We start from the raw sequence: 25,603 nt of genomic DNA on the forward strand, positions 1-25,603 counted from the left end.
AAATCAAGTCCCCACTAAATTTCACGCAAATCAAGTGACACAATCTTGCTCAGTCACAACATTATTGAAGTAATAAAATGTTTTCCGCTGATCATAACACAAGAAAAAAACTCAAATCGGTGTCAAGTCGAGTCAAGTCTTGTGGGCCGAGTCATACACCTCTGGATGCAATGCTTCTTGGCATCCCCCCAAAAATTTCATCATCATGTCATTTAAAAGAACACCTAAATACTCAATATTACACAATCTTTTTTATCATGCAACATGAGAAACTATGCTGAGGTTCCACTCCATCCAAAAGATGTATGTTGCTGTACCGTTTGTGAGCAATATTTATAGAATTATATATTGGATGAAACATCCGTTGCTTCTTAACTGTTTGCATGTTAATGGGGTTTTGCATTGTTTGTTAGCATTAAGCTAAGCAGACTTTCCAAGGGCAAAAGCTATGCAATTGTTTTAAATATATCAATATATATATCTCAAAAGTATCTCAAGGCACCGCTGGACTGCAAGGTGACATTGCAAATGTTTTAACCCCTCACTCTAACATTTTGTACATTTATTTATTCATGTGAATTATGAGCTGTCACTATGGTGATGGTGAGTTAATACTGTCGCCATGACAACCAAAACAAGATGCCGCCTCCTGTCTGCTGCTATGAGTCAATTTTGCAACATTTCCCCTTCTTACATTTACTTGTATAAAAAACCAACTGAATATTTTGGGATACTATGATATAACACCAACAAAAAGCTCCTGATGTTTGTAATAGGCTTCGCAGAATGTCGACATTTATATCTGTTTCATGGTTCCCGAAAATGTAAAGGTTAGACCTGAAGGCTAGCGCTGACATTTCCTCTTGAAAGCTTCTGATATTGCAAAAAAAAAAATCCAGTAGCACACAGCACCTGGCGGGACTCATCTCCTTAAATTATCTTTACCGCCGAACTATTTCTCATGAAATTATGCTCTAACGAGATTCATATCAATACATCAGATTCCTCCTTAGGAGCTAATTATTTCTGACAGAAACACAGCCTTCTGCAAAGTCACCAGCGTCTACGCTCCTCTAAATTTGATAAAACATGCTGTGTTTAATGAGTAATTTGCCTCTCCAAAAGCAGCAGCCTTGCTGTCAATAATAATAATAATAATAATAAAGTAGCACGAGTGAAAACAAAACAGTGCGCAGAACAAAAAGGTAGATTTTGACAGTAACACAGGTGTTGATGAAAGCCCCCATGAGGACTGAGACTGTCACATAAAACATGGAATCATGACTCGAAACCAACTTACAGAATAATGGAGTGAACATTAAAGCTGCAGTAAGCAACAATTTTGCTTTTCGGCAGGGCCTTTTTGGGAAATTTAATGAAATTCTTCAGTACAGCGAGCTAGTGTTTGGCATATCTGCCTCACGGTTGAGAGGTTTGGGTTTCGAACCTTCGAATCTCAGCTCAGTTCTGCCTGTGTGGCGGTTACTTAGAACCATGTGAACTGATGGTGCCCTCATGTTGTGAAGTTCGACGCCACCATCGAGAGGTAGAGAGCCTTACTTCCCATTTTTCTTTGCGGCACAATAAATAAATCGACCGAGCGACGGTGTGTAACTTGAAAAACTCTTAAGTTGGGGCTCTCTTAAGTCAAGGTACAAGCAACCTGCCAATGCTGTGGCCATTTTCTCTATATTATCGGGGTAAACATTGGAGAATACCAATAGTTATCTTCCTGACAAGACAGAGGAGAGATTGATGACTAATATGGCAGCCGCTGTCACACACGACACAGGCGCTGCCTTGCCATCACGAATAGTTGTTCCTCGCAACATCGCAGACCAAAATAACTTTGGATAATAGGCCACATGCTGCTTCACAAAAACATTATCTGAGCGCATGTAGCCTGTTCTGGTAAATTTCCATTCCCCCCACCAAGGTTGTGCTATTCTAGTTCCGTCATGTAATATACTCTTTTGCATACTATGCTTCCTGTTTAAAGTATTTACAGTATACTCTCAATCACTTGATGAGTCGCGGTAGGAATAAAATGCAGCCAGTTAAATACAGTAACTCTGCCACAAAATAAAATGCAGTAAATCTGCCACGAAATAAAATGAGCTCCACGAGGGTCAACGGGGGACACTTTCACATGTTTTGACAGGGAGGGAGGCCATTATTTTTTGAAATATTAAGGGTCTAAACCTTAAACTGTTTGGGTCTACATCCTCTTAAATTACAGCATTTCCTCAAGGCGTGTTGATATTGAATAGTTTCTGCCGTAAACTGTCGTTTCTACACTCGGCTTTGTTCTTTCGCGGATTAACAAGCTTCAAACATATACAGTAAATGCGGTTTCCAGGGGTTTCAATAGAGATGAAGACAAAACACTAAGTTGTCGTCTTTTGAATTGGGTGCTACCAAAGAAGCGAGTCTGACATCACAGTGTGAGACAGAATTAGCCCGGGATGACACTGTGATGGATTGATCCACCTTAAAATGAGATCATTTGAACACTTACATACGGTTGATTTTCACATTCACACACAGTATGTTCCGGGCTAAGAATATCCTTAGAACAATTGTCTGTAATAAATTATGAATTGCAGCTGTTGGATAAAAACATCTCCTATCAAACAATGTGATGTACTATTTATGTATGGTACAAATGCACAAATTTGGTGGATACATAAACGATTCTGGGAACTGTTTGAACCGTTACCAATGCCCTATAGAAAATACACACATTTATGGCATGGATAGTTTTATCGTTTAAAGATTCCCATTACCACCATTTTCCGTGTTTTTACACAAACTGGTAAATCTAATAGCCATTTTAGTAGACACACGATAGTGAGGTATTACCCCCCACACCCCCACCCCATTATTATATACTGTATCCATTACAATCAATTATGTTTTAGCCTAATGTTGTAAGATGTGTTTTAAATGATGGCAAACTGTTTTGGCATCATAGCTCGAGGAATACTTCCAGTTTAAACTATGAATATACACAGTTATAGACATACAGTATTTTGGGAAGTTTTACTCTGGCTTTTTTTCGATTTGCGGGGGATGGCGAACGAGCCCTGCCACCTGGGAGATTACCGTAGTTGGAAGAAATATGGCAATAATATCTTATACCTCTGCTATCTTGAGTCCTATTTAATAGGGTTCAAGGCCTATAAAAGACATATGCTCCTAAAAATTACTTGGCCAACTGGACAGTACGTGCTCCATTCCCTGGATGCTCATTGAAGTCACAGCACACACACACACACACACGCACAGACACACACACACACACACACACACTAAATGTGTTTGGATGTTTGGAAGGCTACAATAAAAAAAAACAGCTTGTATTAGCGAATACAGGGTGTTCCACGTTCTCCCCATCCCTTTGCTCCTCCCTTCAACCAGCTCAAGCCTGCTGCCCCCCCCCCCCATCTGCACATTTGCATCCTTCGAGCAGGGAGAACAGCATCCCTCACCCGAGCCTTCCACGTTAATCCCACGGGCCTCGCGGGGAGGAACAGGGGGAGCATTGAAGTGGGTCACAACAAAATGAGGCCATCCGGGGCTTGAACTGCAGCAGCAGCGGCAGCAGTGGCGAGCTCCCATCTGCCACGAGCGGGGATGACATACGCAGCTGCCTCACGTTTCCACTGGGGGAGGCTCCACATTGCAGTACAGTGGCCCGTTAAACCCTCTAAGACAATAATACTGCTTTTTGGATGTCCAGAAAATTGTAATCTATGTTTACCAACATGGCAGTGAACTTCTACCTTCTTTTGTAAGCAACAGTACTTTTGGATCTGAAATCTTTTCGCAAAAACATCTCTTTCTTTACTTGCCGAATCTACAATAATGCATTCAAATAGTGGGTGCCTGTGGTCTAGTGAGACTATTCATCTTTGCTTTGTTTGGCAAAGTATCCATAGTCCTTAATTGTGTGCTCACCAGCTGTCAAAGGGGTTCAGACACCTTATCCTCCAAACTTAGCACGGAAAAATGACACCTAAGAGACACCCTATTGAGCTTTCACACATTTTATAAAGCACAATGAGTGCTAAACCCATGTAAGAGGGACTGTGGCAATATTTGTGACATTATTGTAATAAACATTAGGAAACACCATCTTTTTCATTTCTAGTCGGAGAGAGAAGTTCTTCGAACATAGCAGCTGCTGTCACAATTAGACTATAATGCACAATGGTCATTGCACCGGACTATTGCAATATTAGTCATTCGAACTGCTCTAAGTGCTAGAGGACGCTGCATCTTTTTGCACAATTGTTTTTTGTCAATGTCTTTGTCTCCAAAGTGTTCTGTAAATTGACCGTCTGTTGTACTACAGCGGCTCCAACTACCGGAGACAAATTCCTTGTGTCTTTTGGACATACTTGGCAAATAAAGATGATTCTGATTCTGATTCTGATTCTGATGTACATGAGGATTCTGGTGGTCACAAAATAGCATTTTGAAAGCTACTAATTGTAATAGTGGAGCAGATATGTGTCAGAATTGTTCAAATGAAGACACAAGAATGAAATTTGGTACTGGTGCATAAACTCTTCAAATCCCGCTTCTGATGTCCTTTATAACTATTTTACATGCTGTATCTGAAGAACTATAATAGCTACAGGCATGCTTTTGCCATGTCTACAATATCCATATTTATACTCAACTTTAATACATTTATACATTAAAAAAAAAAAAAAAAAAATCTATATTTTAAACATTTTGGCTTATAGACCCATTTTGCTCTCCCGAGTCTGTAAAAGTAACTACTGCATATGCAGTATCTCAAGAACTGGAATACCGGTAGATACAGACATGCATTTGGGACCAAACTATGCACAATATCAACTTTATGTTAAACTTTAGTACATTTATGGAGCTTAAAAGCAATGCATTTTGACATATAAAGGAAAAAAAGTATGAAAATGTGGAAAAAAAAGACAAAGAAAAAGGTACGTACAGAGCTCTTCTTTGTCGTAGTTAAAGTTAAACGAAACTGAACTGTACTTAACAAATATACTGCACTGGATTAAAATGTTTAGCAACTGTATTACAGTATGCACAGTTTGAACATTTAATTCAGTGAGTCTTTCTTGTATTGCCAGAGGAATCCCGCATACTACAAGTGGTACTGGTACCACCCTTTAAGAAGCACTGGTCTACAGCTGACATAAAACAGTAGTATAGGACAGGGCAGATTCTTTCCCATAGACAGTTGTGCACCCTTCCACTCCTATAGTACAGTCTCTCCACTTATGAGAATGGAAATTGTGTCTGCTCCGAGATGTTTGTGCAAGGCTGAAGGGCAATTTAGCTAAAATGACTGAGTTGGAAATCCATTCTGGGAGAGCGGAAGCAATATGCACCTGCCGTCGTGGCACTGCTTCTTGGCAAAGGGGTGTAATCTTGTATAATGTGATGTGTGCACTCGGTGCAAAATGCTTTAAAAAATAAAAAAAAATAACCGAGCAAAAATGCTCAGGATTAAGCTTTTCTGGTGTCCACAAGCAGTGGAGAATGTCACACTCCCTCGGAGAGCAGGAAATGAAAGTGTGAACGGAACACCTCAGAGGGAAGGCGAGCGCACGGTGATTGATGCAGCAGGATATGAAATGGATGGCCAGCATGGAATTACATTATTCCCACTTCTCGCCCTCTTGTTCATGAAGGCTTTTACATGCAAGTGCGCTCATTTCAGAGCAGAATTAACATCCGTATCAATCGGGCATTTGATAACAGTCTTGCAGCTGACCGGATGGTTGCGAGAGGTTACATATAAAGTGGTGAGTGACCCAACATTTTTCCAGATGAGAGACATCGCCCTGACGATTTTTGGAAGCCATTTATTGCCACTCCCAGTTGAAATTTACTGTCAAACTAAACATACAAGAAAGACAATTACACGTTGCGTATTTAACCAAACCACATCACTGTTTTATGAGCGTCTGATAGCTTAATGCTAACACGCAATGCAAAATGCCATACATGGGCTCATGTAAATAGCAATGATGTGTTTAAGCAACGGATATCTGAACATCAATAATGCAGCGACACATGTAGACAGACAATTTAACAATTCTTCACATACTCAATATACATTGTGTAATTTGTGGTCACCAAAATCTGTGATGGGCAGACAGTCGATTTTTAAATAATATTTTTTTTAAAGCATACACAGCATGGTAGTCTTCACACTTTTTGGGCTTATTCCTGCAGTTTGTTTGGCATTCTGAGACAAGTCGTGTCGATTACGATAAATCTCCAGATGGCAACTTTCTACACTTGTCACTCAATGTGGGCACTGGCTACTACACGGACGAATAAGAAGTGGTATCACTAAGGAGTGGATGTCTCAGCAAATTGCCTGAGCAATACTAAAATTACTTATCCGATTTCTACTCCCTGGTCATTTGCTTGACTGTATTGATAGAGCCTCTTGTCATGTATCTTTTTCATGCATCTCTGTTACTTGACACTTGTTAGAGGGGCGGTGGTGGTTTAAGCCCAGCTTTGGCTCGGATCTCCCACGAGAGAGAGAGAGAAATTCTTATGGTGTCGCACTTGGATGGCCCTGTGGCGATTAAATTAGATTAAAAAAAAAAAAAAAACGACATGGGGAAAAGCAAGAAGTGTTTTTAAGCCCAGTCCTTGAGGAACCAAAGAGATGCTCTGTTAATTAGTTCTGCGACAATGCTTTTGTGCCACTTTTTCGAGATGGCGTCGCCTTGTAAGGGGAGGGATAGCAAAATGTTTGATTTACTCCGAGCTCCACTTATGAGTATCACATTATGGAAAGGGAGAATACCCCAGTGATAGAGAAATATCCGGTCCATCTTGGAGCTTTACGCTTAGTCATCCATCAGAGCAGAACAGAGGAGCTGAATATATGCAGTCGTGCCCATGTTGACAGGAGAGGATTGTCTCTGTGCCAGAACTTGATTTCAGAGGACCTCCTCATCGAAGAAAAGAAAAAAAACAGAGGCATGGCTAAATAGTTCAAGTTAGAGAATTTTATAAAGTATCACAGCGCGTGGGTCTGAAATTCGACTTTTTTTCTGTCTCAACATAGCATGCATAATACAGTGGCGCCTTGACTTCTGAGTTTAGTTTGTTCCATGTAACTCAAGATGAGTCTTAGCTCTAATCACCTTTCCCCCTTTTGAAACGAATGAAAATGTTCAATTACAAAGTCAATATTGATTCCTGCAATTCTCAATGAGCACCATTTACATGAATCATATAGTGTATTTTCAGTGATCTGAGAGTGCCTGTGGACATCAATTATATTATAGTACTTTATCCCCTATAATGGATTCCTTCATGTATGTATATCTTTTAGAGTAGAAAAGAGCAAGGGTTCATTGGTTATTGGAGAGCTGCAAACAGTTGGGGATTATTGGCCCATTTGAAATCCCTCCAGCACTTTGTGGTTTCCTTTTGTGTCAAGAAAAAAAATCCATTTGAGCTCCCTAACCCGAGCCTCCAACTTCCTTAGATCGTCTCTTTTTTTCTCTCTTTCTCTTTCGCACTGTGACATCAGTTCATCGTCCAAAGTCGCCTGGATCACACGGAGTAAGAGAAGAGATTTACTTCAAACGCGATACCAGACGGCAAGGTTCTGAGGTAGCAGGTGACACTTGGTGCTAGCCTGGGGACAAGCGTTCAGTCAGTGCGTGTTAGGTCATGTATGAACACGACTGATAAATCAATAGTGCATTATAAGACCCTATTGGAGCATGTATTGGGATGCTGCTTCTGGACACAAGTGCAATCGATTCATGACTATTTGCCATCCAAACTAATGTGAAAACCAGTGTATCCAAACAGAAATACTTCAGTTGTTTACAGTAGAGGTGGAGCAACTCAAGATTTTATGTAGTCGAATATCGTATGATGAAAATCGGGTGTAAGTTGATTAATCGATGACGTCACTGATATTTTATCAGCACATAACATAAGGGCCAAAAGTCCCTTCGAAAATGCCTGATTGGCATTATCCCCAAAAAACGTGACTAGCAATTAGTTGACTTCAAGTTTAAAACATTGATGTTGACTAACAGACTTATCGGCACAGTACAGTAGTGCCCAACATTTTTTTGCGCCATAGACCTCGTTCACGTAAAGACATATTACGGCAGACTGGGATTGAAACAAATTTAAAAAAAAAGATTAAAAACACAACTCACCATGACACAAAGCTTATATGTCCGATTAGAAGACAAGAGGCCAAAAAGGTGACAAGCAATTAGTCGACTTGAAGCTTTAAACGTCCATGCGGAGGAGGAAAGTCGACTCATCGACCAGTTGACTAATCATTTCAACCCTTGGTATACGGTATGTACCGAAAATAATCAGGTTCCGATATTAAGGTTGGCTCAAATGAAACAACGACAACATTGAAAAAGAAACTAACCTTTAAGGTCTGAGTTTGTGTATTTTGTGTAATATCTAAATTACCGTTATAAACATTGGGAAACGACAAGAGTCGGCTTTTCCATTTTGCTCTGGCATGAAGAAAAGTTACTGTACCACTGAGTACTGTTTAACCTTGCGTACAGCCTGCTACCAAATTCTCCAAGGAATGCGTTGGCATGATTTTGCTCACCTTTTATTTTCAAACATTTGCCTGCGGCAAAAGCGATGGATACGTCGCTGTAACAATTTTAGAGGCACATTTTTTTTAAAATTACTATCATAATCAAAATCTCTATAAGAGCAAATGGGTGCTGACTGCAGCAGTGACAGCCATGAAAGGCTAATTATCGTTATCAGATGTTGCGATCTTCAGGGTCTGCGCATGGCTGCAGGACAAACAGAGTGGAGGCTGGATGGGGGTGCGGGGCTACCAATATCCTGATGATCTCTGTTTGTGCAGTTCAAATCTCCCAGGACTGTGATAATATAGTGTTCAGTAAGCCTGGCAGTCTCGCCAGAGATAATTACAGCGGACATGCTGTAATGGTGTTCAAAGAAAAGCACCAGCCATTAAATTACAATCTAGGAATAAACATTTACTGTCTATGCGAAAGGCAATGTGGTCCAAGCTGAAAAGTCACTTTTGAAGGTTGGTGTGTCCTGGTGAAAATATTATATTTGATTTATTATATAGGTTGAATTTGAATACTTTTTTTAAAGGCAGAATTGTCATATTTTTTCTTTAAAATTGCACAAAAAACAAACAAAAACCAAAATATTAGTTATTGATTTCAAATTTGTCCTACCATTAACCGGTATATAAGATGCTGGATTTAGATTTTTCATGTTATCTAACGCATGACGCTATTTTCCCCCCCATTTAAAGCATGTAGCCATACATCTAATTAAGATATGATATGGTTATTTCAGACTGAAGACGTTTGAAAAGACTGACTTGTGTAGAATGAATGAATGAATGTATTTTCTACAGCAGACTTTGGAAAGTAAATGTTCTTCTCGTCTCAGAACCTTTAGTGTGTCTTTCTGTGTGATCTAACACACAAACATTTATAGAAATGAGTGTTGCTGGCAATCATTGACCCAAGAACTCCCACAGTCTTGACAAATTGACAAGTTAATGGTTTTTAAAGAACATCACACCTCTTGCATTCATGCATATGCTGTAATTATTCCAGACTCACAATAGAGCCCAATACGCAAGTCGGGGGTTGTTTTCGGCGATGTGCCATTTTCTAGTTGTTTCATCAACAACTGCAGACGTCTGAGCTGAATCACCATTTGCATAGAAAAGCGTTCCCCCCTTGTTCCATAAAGTCCTGCTGTGTGTCATCCGTGTGGAGCTTATGCAACCTGTGAGTCAGCGAGGCCCCAGTATTTGGATCCGTCCATCCTTCCGGTTTCAATTCAGCATTGGGAATTGAGCCTGCGCCTCCTGCATGAATGTGAATCACTACCAATGGCCTGTGTATCAACTCAGTTCTTTTGTTTGTTTCCTTTTCCCTCTGCAGGTTCCATCGCAAGATGCTCCTACATCAAGTACCACTACTCCTCAGGCACAATACCCAAAAATCTCTCCTACAACATCACCAAGACGATAAGGCAGGATGAGTGGCACTCCCTCCGTAAGTCTATTCCCAATACTACTGGCTTTGTTCTATGGTGAACTGCAATCACAAGTTCAAAAGCTGGATCAAGTAAAATGCTTTGTTTCTTACCTCCATTGAATTTCCACTCGAATGGTCCCTTTTTAAAATCCATCCATCCATCCATCCATTTTCTGAGCCGCTTCGTGCTGGAGCCTATCCCAGCTGTCATCGGGCAGGAGGCGGGGTACACCCTGAACTGGTTGCCAGCCAATCGCAGGGCACATAGGAACAAACAACCATTCGCACTCACAGTCATGCCTACGGGCAATTTAGAGTCTCCAATTCATGCATGTTTTTGGGATGTGGGAGGAAACCGGAGTGCCCGGAGAAAACCCACACAGGCACGGGGAGAACATGCAAACTCCACACAGGCGGGGCCAGGGATTGAACCCGGGTCCTCAGAACTGTGAGGCTGACGCTCTAACCAGTCGGCCACCGTGCCGCTCTTTTTAAAATCAATTATGGGAAGTCCCGTCTCCTTAAAAGGTGTCACTTTTTTGCCAGGATACAAAAAAAAAAAAAATTGGTGAGATTTTGAGTACTGTTAGTCCAGACCCGCACACAATGGACAACATATGAAAACATTTTTGAAATAGTTTTACAGTTATAGTATATACAGTAGTAAATATTTCTTTTTAATTGCGTCTGTACGTGCTATAAAATAGTGTTAGAAATGAAAGCAAACTACATAGGGAAGAAGACAGACAGCAGAGTCTGCCGAGAATTTGAGCAAAGAGAAGTTGCTGTTCTCAAGCCCTGGCACCTGGCAGCCAGTGACTAGTCAGACGGCAACAGGAAACAGTGACAGTATGAGGTCAGTGCGTGTTTCCCCTTGGCTCGGTGGCCTGTCGACCACTGAGCTAGCTGCACAACAGCCCCTAAAGGAAGAGGCTGAGCATGTCAGGTGTCCTCAAAAAACTGGATTTCTCGTACTGTATATCCCTCTGACCGCATTTCGTACGCGAGCTCATAGAATCCAACAGCGCTGTTGGAGACCAGCCCTCCCGCTGCTCCATGGGCTGATGAAATCAAAGTCTAACATAATGTGATTGTGGATCACGCTGGATCAAAACTGACGTCCTAAGTGTTCATTAATTCCACAAATGAAATTTGTAATAGAAACACAAGAGAAATTGACTTGACATTGTGGAAGTAAGCCTTATGAGGATATGCGATATGGAAAATGGATAAATAGATAAATTGTCCATAGCTGTAAATGTGAATGTCAATGCTTGTTTGTATATGTGTGCCCCGCTTCTCGCCCCAAGTCCACCTCACCCTAATGAGGACAGGCACAATAGAAAATCGATCAATAGAGGTCCCCAACAGCACATTAAGAAGCTTTTCATCTACAGTGAAGGACACATGGCATCTTATACATTGATATAAATAACAGAACCTCTGCTGCCTATTTAAATGTGAGTACTTGGCTTACTTCCAAGCATTTTATGATATGATATGATTTTATGACACCCACGCGCATTGAAAGATGTTTACATCTCCGCTATATCGTGGCCTGCTCCTGAAAACACATACTGTAGCTCATATTTGCGACGAGAAGGTCACCTTTGTGCAGCCGTAGATGTTTAATGTCCTTATTACTGGGTCTAGCCGCTCAGGATATCAGCGTGAGATAACGCTCCCGCTCCTGAACCGAAGGCCAGTCGCTCCGGCGTGAAAGCGACAAATGTAAATAGCAAAAGGGCAGGTAAACAAATCTCTGTCCGATGACTAAGCATTTGCGCTTGCTACTCGATCAGACTCATTGGACAGCACTGAATGACCCACTGAGATTCTTCAAGGAACTGGGTTGAAGTGAATCATTCACAGTCAAGGTCAACTGTATTTATTCAATTGAAATGTCAATAAATTCTAAACCAGTGCTTAGATTCTGATTAGTCATTAGCCAGGTCATTGTCGCATAAGTAAAAATCCATCTTAACTATTTCGATCTCACAATCGAGAGATTCTGGATCCGAATCTCGAAATTCAACATAAAAAAAAACAACCATGTTAGGTTAATATAAGTTCGACTTTGAATAGGCATGAACTTGAGTGAAATCCTTAATTTTCTAGGCGGGGGGGGGAAATATGGGAAAAAATTGCCCATCCCTATTTTATGAGTTAATCATTCATACAGTAATGGTTAACGACAGTTCTGCAAGTTCCCTGTAGTAGACCAACCTGCAACTGTCAGTTAATAACCTTAAATTATTATAAATTCCCATATGTCACCATTAACTCCCATGCAAAGCCTACAGCACCCGAGGAGCAGCGCTTTTCCGTATGAGTAACCCCACTTTGAAGCTATTTGGTCAGCAGGCAGAGTTGAATAGTTTGCGGTTCAACTCCAGAGACGCCATGGACCAAATCCACCCACGCTGCCTTGGGCCTTGTATGGATTAAGTAAGAATGACAACCTGGTCTGGCTTTTCATGAAGTGTGTGAAATTGAACTCGGCCAGGCCTGAGACACACACACAGATTCGAGGAAACAGCGGGGTGACGCAGAGGCCGCTAGCAACACTCGAGGATGAACACGATACTCATTTGTTTCTGTCAGTCAAAAAGAAAAAGAAAATAAAGACTTGTGACGGCAATGCTGTTAGGAACCAAAATACAAATCTTTCGATTACCGCAGAACATCAAAGCAACAGACTGCTTACGCAATATCCCGTCTACCGCCTCAATTGTCTGTCACACATGCAGAGCAGGCGTACACTTTTGATGCTGTAGGTTTTCTAACACCACAGCTTAGGGATTTTGTGACTTCAAAAGGAACCTTAAAAGCTCACACCGCAAGTGATGGCGTATAATCCAAAAGGTACCGACGGAATAGGTCTTGGCCACTCCTCCTCGATTTCCCATCCGAACGGGCTTGTGTGAAGATGACAGGGCTTTAACTCATTGAGCGGCATCAATTCATTGCAGCGCAGGTTTCTTTCATGCCGCCAAGCTGATAAACCTCGAAACCCTACATTGATCACTCCGTTTTGCCAATGCTTAGTATCAGCTTTGTACCAGCTTTACTCACTCTCTTCCACTACAGGGTACCATTTCGAGTACCTGGTCATCTATATAACATAATATTGAAGGACTCAAGGCTAGAAATTGGAAATATTAAACAGGATTAACATATACACTCAACACCACAGGTCATCTGTCAGGATAATCTTTTGGAGACACCAGTTAACCAGCCAAAGGGGGAATAGAGTTCAAAATGGCCGATTATGATGTGCATGCTAGGCTTTCGACACTTCCGCTTTTGTATGTATCTATCAAATCAATTTACCCCATTGAAATTAATGGACTCCGATTGGCTGTCGACCAGTTCAGGGTGTACCCCGCCTCTCGCCCAGAGTCAGCTGTGATAGGCTCCAGCACGCCCGCCACCCTAGTGAGGAGAAGCGGTACGGAAAATTGTTGGATGGAAATAAAAGGAAATGCCAAAAACACAATTTCTCTGTGATGTGTTTTTTTAAACAAGAAAAACCGCTGTAGTCGACTAGTCAACATTGAGTTTTGAAGCTTGATGTTGACTAATCGCTGATCACCTGTTTTTGGACCTTCGACTTCTGTTATGTGCTGAAACATATCAATGACATCATCGATTACTCGACTTTAACTCGACTTTCAGCACATGATAATCGAGTACAACAAATCTTTAGTGGTTGATCCCTCAAACTTGGGTTGGGTTGGTAAACAAAAAGGCTCTTGAAACAGTTTTTAATTGGACCATCGATTATCAAATCGTTTTTGCATAATCTCGCTCAAATTAAAGGAAAATCTTCTGATTCCACCATATTTTATGAGAATTACCACTAAATTCTCCAGTTAATACATAGGAATTTGACTCTCACTTATTTGTCGGTCTCATTGACTCGATACAACAGAGGCTCTAATACAATATCGTTGATGGCCTAGTGCAACATCAGTTCTATCCAAGCAGTGCCCAATATTTTAGAAACTCAAGAGTATTTCCATAACCGTATCATAGCATGACTTACAGTACGTCTTAACTTCAATAATGACCCACTGATTCGACTTAAGGCCACTGACTGTGGGTTCTCCGACACACATCCACTGCATGATACCACTCTGTCCTACACATCGTGATAGATTTCAATGAATGCTCTGTTGTCACTTTTACAACCCTAAAGCCGGACTGTGTGTGACCACTTTAGGTCTTTAATATCTATTAAGGAGAATTTCTTTCCACATAATCTGACAATCAAAAAACACAAAGGATAAAGTATTGCGTCACACTCAGGTTGAAATCAGTCGGGTTTGGGGGACTGGTTCCGTCTCATGCAAACACCGAGTATGGCTTTAGTTACCATGGCAACCAAAATGATGAACAACAAATCTAGCAATTTTTGTTGTGTTACTGTAAACTTCTGGAGACCCTGAGAGTCCCTCCATAGAAGATTTTCACAAGTCCACGTCAAGTCTGCAAATGAATAGCACTTGCGCAAAGCCACCACTGGCGAATTTAACCATAACCACTTAACCAAACAAAAGATTAACTTGGTTATTTAATTTCACATTTTATGACCCGACAATTAAAAGGTACATTTTCCATAAGCCTGGTGATATAATTAGGGTTGTGCACATGGGGGCCCTGAGAGCATATCAATTAGGGGACAGTGCATATTCTGCTGTTGTTCCACTCCTTTGTACAACCATAACAGGCCCGGAGAGAAAAATTTGCAGTTCAGTTGGTATATATTGCTGTTTTTCCACTTTACTAACACAGTCATTGGAACAAGCCAAATTATGATTATCCTATCAGCTCACAGTGTGCAATGCCAACAGTGAAATATCCTGCTTATTTTAGACATGATGAAAGAAGATGAAACACAAATGCACATGCAATTACCCGCAGAGTTCCGGAATCTTGCCATCTAAAAATATCCAATATGTATCTCACTTAATCATCTGATACCAGAAATGGGATCCGCCATCAAACGTGACATCGAAGCAATTATGCTAAACAGAAGGCAATTATACATTCAATCATTATAAATGAGTTTGTTTCCATATTTAGACATGGTGAAAGGGCTTTTGATTGGCATCATAAGTGGCGCTTTGTCACTCAAACACAAACAGGACCGAATCCTGAGGTATTTGCTCACAATTGGCGGCGAATACCAGTAAGTATCATCAAGAGGGTACAGAAACCTTGCGGAATACGTCGCTGGCAGTCGTGGATGCGCCCCTGTTATGTTAATCGGGTTCCACGGATTAGGCCAAATCGGGAAATCAGTGCCCATTCATGTGAACAAGCCTTCAGGCTCAGTGATTCATCAGTGCTCATCCATATGTGGATCCAGACCAGAGGGAAGCGCTAGACAGGAAGTTGGTCAGGCACTGTGTTCCGACACAGGATATAAATAGAGGAATATTATGCTGTGAGGGTCATTTGGATCCTGGCTTTCTAAAAAGCTTCGAGTGTTTGATCTGTCTATTAAGGTTTTAGCACATAAGGTTAAGTCTATCATACAAGACATGGTTTATGAAAGGGATACCGTATTACGGAAAACTGACGTTTGTGAATGTGAGTCTCGATGTTTGTTTGTCTGTATGTGTCCTGTGATTGGGCCGAAGACAACTGGGATAGGCTTGAGCTCACTCAACCTGAAGAACCTGACGTGCTCTAGAAAAAGGACGGATGGCCTATTTAACCACTTTGACAGTGCTACCTTGACTTACGAGGGCCGCGATGTTCAAGTTTTTCGAGTTACAAGTCATCACTTGGGCAATTATTTGCTTCGTGTTGATTGAAATTTGACTGTGAAAAAAATAACAGAGATGCACTTTGAGCTGAACGGGACAGGCAGCAAAACGCACAAATACAAAATGAAAACACTCGCAAGGAGCAGGGAGCATACGTTAGAATGTGGAAAATGGCCAGAGAGCTCTTGACGGTCCAATGCTGCTTCACCAAGTTAAAAGATAAATCCGATAACATCGGTCAATTTCTATCATACTTTTCATTCCACTTAACCCTTACATACTGTTAATTTTCCATGGTCTTTGTATTGCTGTCAAATGTCAAAATGGATCAAATTTGTCCAAACAGTATATAAAGGTTAATTGTTATTTTCAATCCAAATCCAACCCAAAAATTGCTACTGACTCGTGGTACAGAACTCTCTGTGCAGGTGAGATGACAGGAAATTTGAAATGCGACCCTCGGCTGCTAAACAGTATTGATGTTGTCGGAAAAGGAAAACCTACACTCAACAAATATGATGAATGTGCAAATCAGAGCGTCTCTTTAAAACAGCTGTAGATGTATTTATTTATCGTTTGTTTTGAAAATGCTTCAGAAGCGTGTGTGCGAGTGTGTGTCGCAGGTAGAGTAAGAAGACAAACAGCCTTGTTTTTTGGCGGGTCACTGTGGCTCATATAAACACACATTGATTTTGATTCCCTCTAAGATCTACTGATCATTTGCATGTGTAAAATTAGATCCCTGCTGCACAATTGTTTTCCCGTTCCCTTCCGCCCTGTGTCCTTCCGCCTATACAGATGGGACTATGGGGATATTTATTAAATTCTTCAAGCCACATTCAAAACTAAATGTGGACTCCGCCATGAGCATTGCTTTTTATTTTGAGATCAGAGAAAGTGGTGCAAAAGAATGGATTTATCGACCCAGTTGCAAATCTATCGCAAACGTGAGAATCTCTATCTATCTATCTATCTATCTATCTATCTATCTATCTATCTATCTATCTATCTATCTATCTATCTATCTATCTATCTATCTGTCTGTCTGTCTGTCTGTCTGTCTGTCTGTCTGTCTGTCTGTCTGTCTGTCTGTCACTATGACTTACTAGATTCCTATTCAATTGATTCCACCAAAATAATTAGCTCAGCTAGTCTCTCTGCTAATTTAAAGAAAATTCACTGATGCCGAACGTGGATTACACCGTAAGGTCCACGAACTGGTCAGCCTTGACAAGAAGTGCACAGCGTGGGCTGCCAGGTTAGCACACTGTGTGCACTATCATGCCTACCTGACTCACTCACCACTCGCATTGTGCCGTGCTCGTGTTCGGTGATGAGATGTGCTTGAGCGTGAGCGTGAGCATCAGGAGGCCCGTGGCTGAAAACAAAGCGCTGCCAGGTCAGGCAACTCCCCAGTGATACTCTCGGACCGACACGGTGACACAACTGAAGCAAGGGCATGGCTGAAGCAAATACAGAGAGCGGAATCTCGAAGGTCTAAGCCTAATAAAAACAAAAATTCCCCTAGGAACAAATGTTGCAGGGTCAAACTGGTAAAATCTTTATTTTATGTAACATTTGAATTGTGCAGTTTATTGTAACTGTCATACAAGTGTAACAATATGACAAATACACACTGTGAATGTCTACCAGTTAGAGATGTAACTAACATTAAAACCAAGAGCTGTTTGTGCGTGGAAAAACAATCAATTGGAAAACTAAAAGAAGCTAGAAAATCAATAATTTCCTACTGTATATTCTTAAATCATCCACTGTGGTCACCAGAATGGTTAAAATGTGATGTGGGATTTGGACGTTTTCACTTAGGGGTGAAGTAACTTTTGTTGCCAGCTGTTTAGTCGTTAATGACTGCGTGTTTAGTTGTTTTGATTATTTAAGCAGCACACCGACTTGTAGCAATTTGACATTTCTTCAGTGTTGTCCATTGAAAATATCATAAAATATTTACAAAAACGTGAGAGGTGTACTCACATTTGTGATATATCTATTTTGTTCCACACAACGATGTCTTTTCTTTCAATCAAAATTGAGCTTGTAAAAAGAAACCACTCATTATCACAAAAAAGCAACCAAATAAGACATTTGTTGACAATATTATGCATGCTCTATTTGTGTTTTTTTTTTTTTTTTTTTTTTTACGATTTAGTCAATAAAATCACATTCACATGTGTAAATGTACATTTTCGAGCCAGTGCATAGAAAAATCCTCCCACTGTAATATCCCCTGTCACTGGCGGCAATCAGAGATTGAGACCTTAAAAAAGCTAGATGGGGATTTGGGAGAATTCATATTCACGGGAACAAAAATCACACCTGAGAAAAATTGTGAGCCAATGTGTGTGTATATTCCTCCGTTGGCCTAAAGCCTCTCCTCTGGATGTGGAAGCAAAACGAGGCCATTTTTCATTACTGTCACTTAAAGAGGATGTGGGATCTAATTGCTGCTTTATAGCTCAGTTGGAATAATGTGGAGGAAACCGCAAATTGGGTAAGGAGGCATATCCTGAAGCTTTATGAAACAACCCCAAAAATGGGACGCTAAATATAACAATCCAAACTCTTGTTCCTACACGCCTTCTTAGCGTCTTATCTGCATTGTGAATATTTAAAAATGTCATCACGTACCTCATGTTACTATGCATTTGTCTATACTATTTAAAGGTGTAACCAACATGAGAACCAGAGAGCTGCATACTGGAGAAAAAAACAAGCAATTGTGACGCTAAGAGCAGATTGATTTTTTTTTAAAATAAATAATTTAGACAGAATTTTTAAGATTTTCTTTTATGTATAATGCCATACGTAAGACTATAAAGACTATAATTCTGTTTTACAATTTTATAGCCACACAAAACAGCAAATTTACGAAAGAAGCATACACTCGTATCTTTATTGAACAACCCCAAAAGTAGGACAGCTAATATAACATCTCACCCAAAAGTTTGGCTCCAAGCAACTCATGTTCCGGGAGCATGCCTTCTTAGCATCATATCTGCATCATGAATATTTGAGCTTTTTTTTTTTTTTTTTAATTCAGCACCACCTAGAGGTGATCATTTTAATAACCTTGCCCTGGAAGGCCATCTCAGGTGAGATGTAATAAAAAATGTAATAGATGCAGTATTTGAGGTGGCACATTTAGAATCGGACGGTTCTGCTAATCCCGTCTATATTTATCCATGTAGATAATCCTTTTATTTATTAATTTTTTTATTTTGCAAATGAGCCTACTGAAAATAGGTCTTCACATCCCCTTCTTCTCCACATTTCCATTCAAAGCGGAAGAGCCGGAGAAGAAATTCTGCCACGTCTCATGCACGCGCAGTCGAGAGTGTGTGAGTCACTGTAGCCCCTGGATCAAGCTTCGGGTTTAGTGGGATTTGTCGGCAAAAGCCACTCTTACTCAAACGACGGGCTCACGTGTTTGAAAAGGTGCGAGGATGTGGAATGGTGAAGTCCCTTTTGTGCTCGTGTCTGCACTGCACCTTGTTGTAATTTCACAATGCAGTGGCAACAGTGGCGCCCTGTTAGCTAGGCACTGACAATTTCTGCACTGAAGTCGATTTTTTTACTTCAGTGTTTATTTTTCTGAGAACATTTGGAAACAGAACTTCCTTACGTTATCCAAAATAGTCGATCGTTCCTCCTTGAATGGTAATCGCCATCTTGTATCATATGAATAAATACAATGACTAGAAATCCCCATTTTTTAAATGCTCGATGCAAAAGCGAAGCTGCAGTCTCCAATAAACCCAGAGAAATTTGACTGTAGCTAACATAATATGAAATTCCATCATATGAACTGTAAACATCTCCGGTACTCAGTGGGTCTAATTGCTTTCAGCTTAAAATAATCTTTTAATGTGGAAAGTTCTCCACGCTGTGTTGACTTGCATTAGTCATGAAAGAAATATAACTGTGAAGGTGATAGCAGAATATCAGCTACATTTGTATAGAGGTAAATGTGCTATGTAAGTGGTATTTCAACTTACAATTTTCACAACATACGATCCATCGCATGAATGATTTTTTTTGTCTTAAGTTGTGAGGAAAAATGTTAGTTCTAGATAGTGGTGATGATTTATGTTGCTGTAAGTTATAACCCTTAAAGCAACAGATATTTTAACAGTGCGGTAAAAAATGTAGACAGACAATATAACAATTCTCACAGGGATATACTGTATTATTTGTCTTCTGCAAAAAATGAATAATATTACTGCACCTTAGTTGTGATGGTCTTTATGTTACACCATCAAATCCAAGTGTATTGTATCTATTGTCTGTATTATACTGGCCACTGGTGGCCAAAGCGTGCACAACAGAAGGAGGCCCATTTAATAAAGCATGAAATCATGATGCAAAAAAACTATGTTGTTATTAATGTTTTTATGAAGTACAATACTGTAGAATTATCTTTTTCTTATTAAAACATGTTACAACATTTATGTTGTTGTTTGTTTTGGGGGGCTGGAACAGATGAATATAATTTCCATTCATTTCAATGGGGGGAAAAAAATCATTTGCGATACGAGTCTTTTGAGTTACTAGCATGTTCACGATAGGAATTAAACTCATAAGCCAAGACACCAATATACAAAGATTTGAACAAAAGGATTACAATGATTTATCTCTAATTTTTGATTCCATGTATGCAGTATGTAAATGATTGACATCACCCCCGTTTGAGTCTCGACGGTGCATCATGCGAGAAAGTCCCCAGAGCAACATGGGAGCATGTTAGTCAGATGGATGAAAAAAGGCTGCATAGTTCGAGGCTTAGCGCAATAAACACTGGCTAATTATCATGGCAAAACAAGCTAAGGGATTTTGCACGTACATAGTCTGCATAATGCTGTGGATACTGTACCTGAGTCTCCTATGGGGTTTTTTTTTTTTAAAGAAGATATTATGCATTTACTGCTGAGCTAGTGCCAACAAAAGATTTACTTGGTTGTTTAATTTCACATTTGATGGGTGGGCAGGCAATTTGTGGACAAAAAAGTGTTAAGTGTATAAAACGGCAGTGACTGCTGTTAACCAGCCAAATGCCTGGTCTAATTTGCCATTTTATTGAAGTCTTTCAAACCTCCACCCGCAAGTCCCATTCATGCTTGACTGGTACTCTAAGACTACCTGAAGCTACTTTTAATGACCATGTATAAATATCACAACTGATTATGATCTGTCTTTTAATATAATTGTAAAGCAAACAAAAGAACCCGTGACTTTTAAGCATTCAAACCTAATGCCACTTGACAGTCGATTACACAAATAGTGCCCTGTCCAATTACCCTTGCAAAGATTAACAGTTCATTTACATTTTGGGAGTCGATCATTGCTATCAGTCTATCCACTATGAGCTCAAGTCCATACACAGAGACTTCATTTCAATCTGCAGTTTGGCAGCGTGGCTGTTTGTTACAATGCGCCCGCCGCGAGCTAATACACTGGAGACGGATTTATTGACACCACTGTTTGAAAATGTGTGCCGTAATTCCCAGTTTTTCACTTCACTGTTGCCAAGAAGACGCACAAAAAGAGTTATAAGACCTTGCAGTGGCTGTGAGAAGGATACAATGAAGGAATGTCTAAGGATTTGTGTTTAATTACTGTACTTGATGTTCATACTACCTTGTTCATATTGAGAAGCTTCCAACATATTGTACTGTAAGATACAATAGGTACATAGCTATGATATATACAATCGATACGAGACCGTAGATATAACAGATGCAACATACAGAAATAATAGATACAGTAAGTACAATAGTTTTGATATCTACAGTAGATACGATAGATACAGTCAGTATGACAGAAAGACAGATCAATATAAATTTACATACAGTTTCCCACGTGACCATGATGCGGGCGGACTGTACCACTTTTAGATTAAGTGATGTGTCCATGTGCCACATATACAGTACACAGCGTAATGTAAATGGTTAAGTCTTTCTGGTCTCCTTTAAATTTACAATCCATATTGAAGTAGGCTACAAACTACAATTGTATTTCACTCACGAGTACCTGCTTTTGAAGCAACTGAGAATGAGTTAGTGGAAGCTACTGTTGTGTGGCCGTAGCAAATAGCTGCTGGATTTTAGGAAAAGCAAGTTGCACAAAAAAAAAAAAAAAAAAAAAAAAAAAAAGCTTAAGGGAAATATCGCAGCCTTGAAGTGACATTTGCGTATGATTCATATTCACTATCTGTCTGAGTCATACACAGAGCATAGCAAGAGACTCTATTTTATTGAGTGAATCTGCTTCCTTTTAAAGACATTTTATTGTCCAAAATATACTGTTTGCCCCTTTGGAAGGTTCTTCCCTACCTGTCACTGTGTTGTTTTGCATAAATGAATTTGATGAATGAATACATTTCATGTCATTGCATTCATTTACCACTGTATGCATTTTAGTCCGCATTGGCATTTTCCGTCTCACTGTTAATCCGGTTAGTAACATCACAGAGCTTCTGTATCCACCAACTGAGAAATCCTCCAGTCATTTTGGCTGACTGAGAAAAAATAAGGGCGACAGAGAGCTTAAGTTTACTTAGATCAACTGCCACATAGGATTTCACAGCACACGAGGATTCTGCTCGCTTAATGCAATTATTTTACCCAAGGAACCCTCATCCCAGTGGCAGCTGATCGAGTTTTCTCCACCACTTTTAACAAGTCAATAGGTAAAGATATGTGCGACCCATACCAGAGGTGGATCACTAATCAGACAACACACATCAGCAAAACAACTTAACTCATTAACTATGTACTAATTAAACTTGTTCATCTAAAATATATATATAGTCTACATATATTTTGAAATATTTTAATTTGACTACCAATATTTGTATTTAATTTCAAGGAAAATAATACAGTGATCAGAGTGTATGGTGGGGCGACGCCCTAGCGACCTCTATTGACAACTCAGCACTGCCTCATCGATGTCCGATATGAATACAGAATATTGTGGAAAGAGAAAAAAATGTGTTTCCTTGCCAAAGGACATGAAAACAAAAATATGTAGCGGCTTCAGTTAATCTAACCAAAATAGTCCTAATTGTGTTATGGAAGCTGTTGTTCACCAATAAAAACAAGCAAAAAAAGACAAAAGCTCATGTAATTGATTGGTCCGTCAACATCGACTTTCCACACAAATCCTGCTCCTCCCAGTGGATGAACACACAACAGACCTCAGGGGGATGCTTTCACAAGCCTTTTCTGATGTTCTTCATACAAACATGTAGAACATTGTACAAGTCACATCTGTGCTTAATACGTGCCCAAAGACGTGCAAATCCCATTATGATATTTGTACAAACCGGCTACTATAGGTATTGTTTCCTCACCTTCCCTGGCAGGATGGCAAACAGGGATTAAACATTTCCACACCCAGCTTTAGACCCGCCGAGTGCAGGGATCTTTCATAAATCCGCTCATCTTGCAAAATAATCATATCTCCTGACAGTCACCAATTGTTTACGTGACATCGGACAAGAAGAGCATGTATTCAGAGGAGAACATATCTAAACATTGTTTGTTGTACAAATTGAGTCTTAAATTGACTTCCACTTAATGTGTTGATGTGTATTTCAGGAGTAGCACGCCAGAGAAATAGAGTTAATAAGGGCAGGGAAAACTGAATGTTCTGAAGTCCTGTTGTGCCTCAACTGTTCACAGTCAATGTCTCCATGACCTCAGCAAAACGTGCAGTTTCTGACTATTCCCTGCCTTTCAAATACCACTGAAGCTTTAGCTACTATGGGTATAAAAAGAGAAAAGCCAACTTCGGTACCACTCGTACTCAGAATGTCCTCGATTGACAGGTGTGCTTAAGATGTTCCAATACAGCTGCTGTCACATTTCTATTTTAAGCTCCATTATTCAGCCACTGCAATTAAGGTTGATTAAAATGAGTCTGTACACTGGGCTGATAAGAGACTGACGACAGTGTGTGGGTGCACAGATGGACGCATCACACGATCCAGTCCCCGGCGTATACATAATCGCAACGGCGGAGAGACAATGTGTGCGGCTGCGACGTCGCTTGGAGTCAGGGTTTGTCAAGTCGACTCCTCGGCACCATCTCTTATCTGCTCGGCGCACTCGTGCACCAGCGCCACTCCGCAGCCTCAGACACCAAGGTCATCCGTCTTCCCCCAACCCCCGACTTCCTTCACTCTCTGCCTGTCTCTTATGTTCGCCCCATGAGAATAGTGCTCCCCAGACGACGAGGCAGGTGTCCACAGACAACAAGCTCCCCCGTGGTGCGAGATAAACATACGTTGGTAGACATTTCTAAGGTTTGAATTTTTACCTCACTTCAACTCAGCAGGCTTCTTATTCATATTCAATGTACCTGTATGTCAAAAGGCTCCTTCACACTCTACTGAAAATCCAGAATGTACGACAGCATCTCAATAGGATTTACTATAAGTCCGGACTGTGACTTGACCAGTTGATTTAAGTTTTTTGTTTTTTTTTTGAGCCATTGATGTGTAATGTCTGTTATGTCGCAGGGTATTGTCCTGCTGCATAACTCGAGAGAGCTTGAGCTTGAGGGGGACGAACTGATGGCAGGACATTTGCCTCCAAGATTTTCTGATCGACAGCAGAATTGCGTTTTCTATTCATCACACCAAGTTGTCCAGGTTCTGAAGTAGAAAGCAGCCCCAGACTATCACACTGCCACCACCATTGTTTGACTGAAGGTGGAGTGTTCTTTTTGTCAAATATTATTTTTACACCTTCAAAAAAGTTTAACGGGGTTAATTTCTCAATGAATGTCTGTCTGTATATGTGTGCCCTGTGACTGACTAGCGACCGAGAGTCAAGTGTGTAGTCTGCCTTTCCGCCAAAGTCAGTTGGGATCGGGTTTAGCTTCCTATGACCCTGATCACAATAAGCATTATAAAAAATGGATGGATGGATATCCATATATGGTCCTGACTCATTTACTTCTCCATCCCAAAAAGCAAGGTACTTGAGTATGTTTAGGAACAGTCACGTTCGTCCCTTCAAAAACAATTAACATTTGTTTTAGCTAAACCACCATCTACCAACAGCATTTGCAATCGGTCATAGCTCCATCACCGGGCTGAGTAACCAAAGATGACAAGATACTTTCTACACTTACAAGATGTTCCAAAATGACTGTGAAAAAACTCGGGAAGTCTGTTGACTCTTCTTCAAATGAAAATGATCCAGTGGATGTCAATCACTTTTTGTTTTGTGTTTGTTTGAACTGTGACTCTTCCTCCCTATGCTTTATGAAAAGAGACAACTTCCTCTCTTCAGAGATTTCAGAAGAAGTTGCGGCTTGACTTTGAGTTTAAATCCTCCTGACACAAAGTCTCGGATAAAAAGCCACGACTGTGTGAGGTTGGAAGCATAAACGGGGAAGCAGATATCACCCGGACTTGCAAATATGTTAGACTGCGTTCCGTAATGCATGTTTAGCCAGCATACTGTTACATTGCAATGAAATAGGCTCTATGCAAATTTCTTTTTGAGGTAGAACATGAATATATTAGTGTGAATTAGCATGCAAGTGAGCCCCAACTGACCTGTCTTCTATCCATTCGCAATTACCTTGGAGTGATTTGACTAAGTGCTTATTTAGGCATATTTGCCATGCTAAACGGAGATAACTAATAGTGAATAAATCATATTTAAAGCATTGCCAGGGCAGGTTTGACAACAGTTAACATCCATCACTTCACTTTGGAACGGACTCCATATTTTTGCC

The 25,603-nt window shown here is 40.3% G+C and overlaps 1 protein-coding gene and 1 long non-coding RNA gene across 4 annotated transcripts in view; one reads left to right on the top strand and one right to left on the bottom strand.

Moving 5' to 3' along the window:
- The window catches only part of tmem178bb (transmembrane protein 178Bb), a 67,447-nt gene that overhangs the window by 20,508 nt on the left and 21,336 nt on the right, over positions 1 to 25,603 (top strand). For both annotated transcript variants that reach the window (XM_061761862.1, XM_061761863.1), the window contains one exon: positions 9,966 to 10,079. In XM_061761862.1, coding sequence (XP_061617846.1) covers positions 9,966 to 10,079 — 114 coding nt within the window. The remainder of the gene's footprint in view (positions 1 to 9,965; positions 10,080 to 25,603) is intronic.
- LOC133471844 (uncharacterized) overlaps positions 1 to 25,603 on the bottom strand; it is a 57,052-nt gene that overhangs the window by 19,775 nt on the left and 11,674 nt on the right. The gene's annotated exons all lie outside the window — the stretch shown is intronic.

The sequence above is a fragment of the Phyllopteryx taeniolatus genome, chromosome 22 (genome assembly GCF_024500385.1).
Source record: "Phyllopteryx taeniolatus isolate TA_2022b chromosome 22, UOR_Ptae_1.2, whole genome shotgun sequence".
Classification (NCBI taxonomy): Eukaryota; Metazoa; Chordata; class Actinopteri; order Syngnathiformes; family Syngnathidae; genus Phyllopteryx; species Phyllopteryx taeniolatus.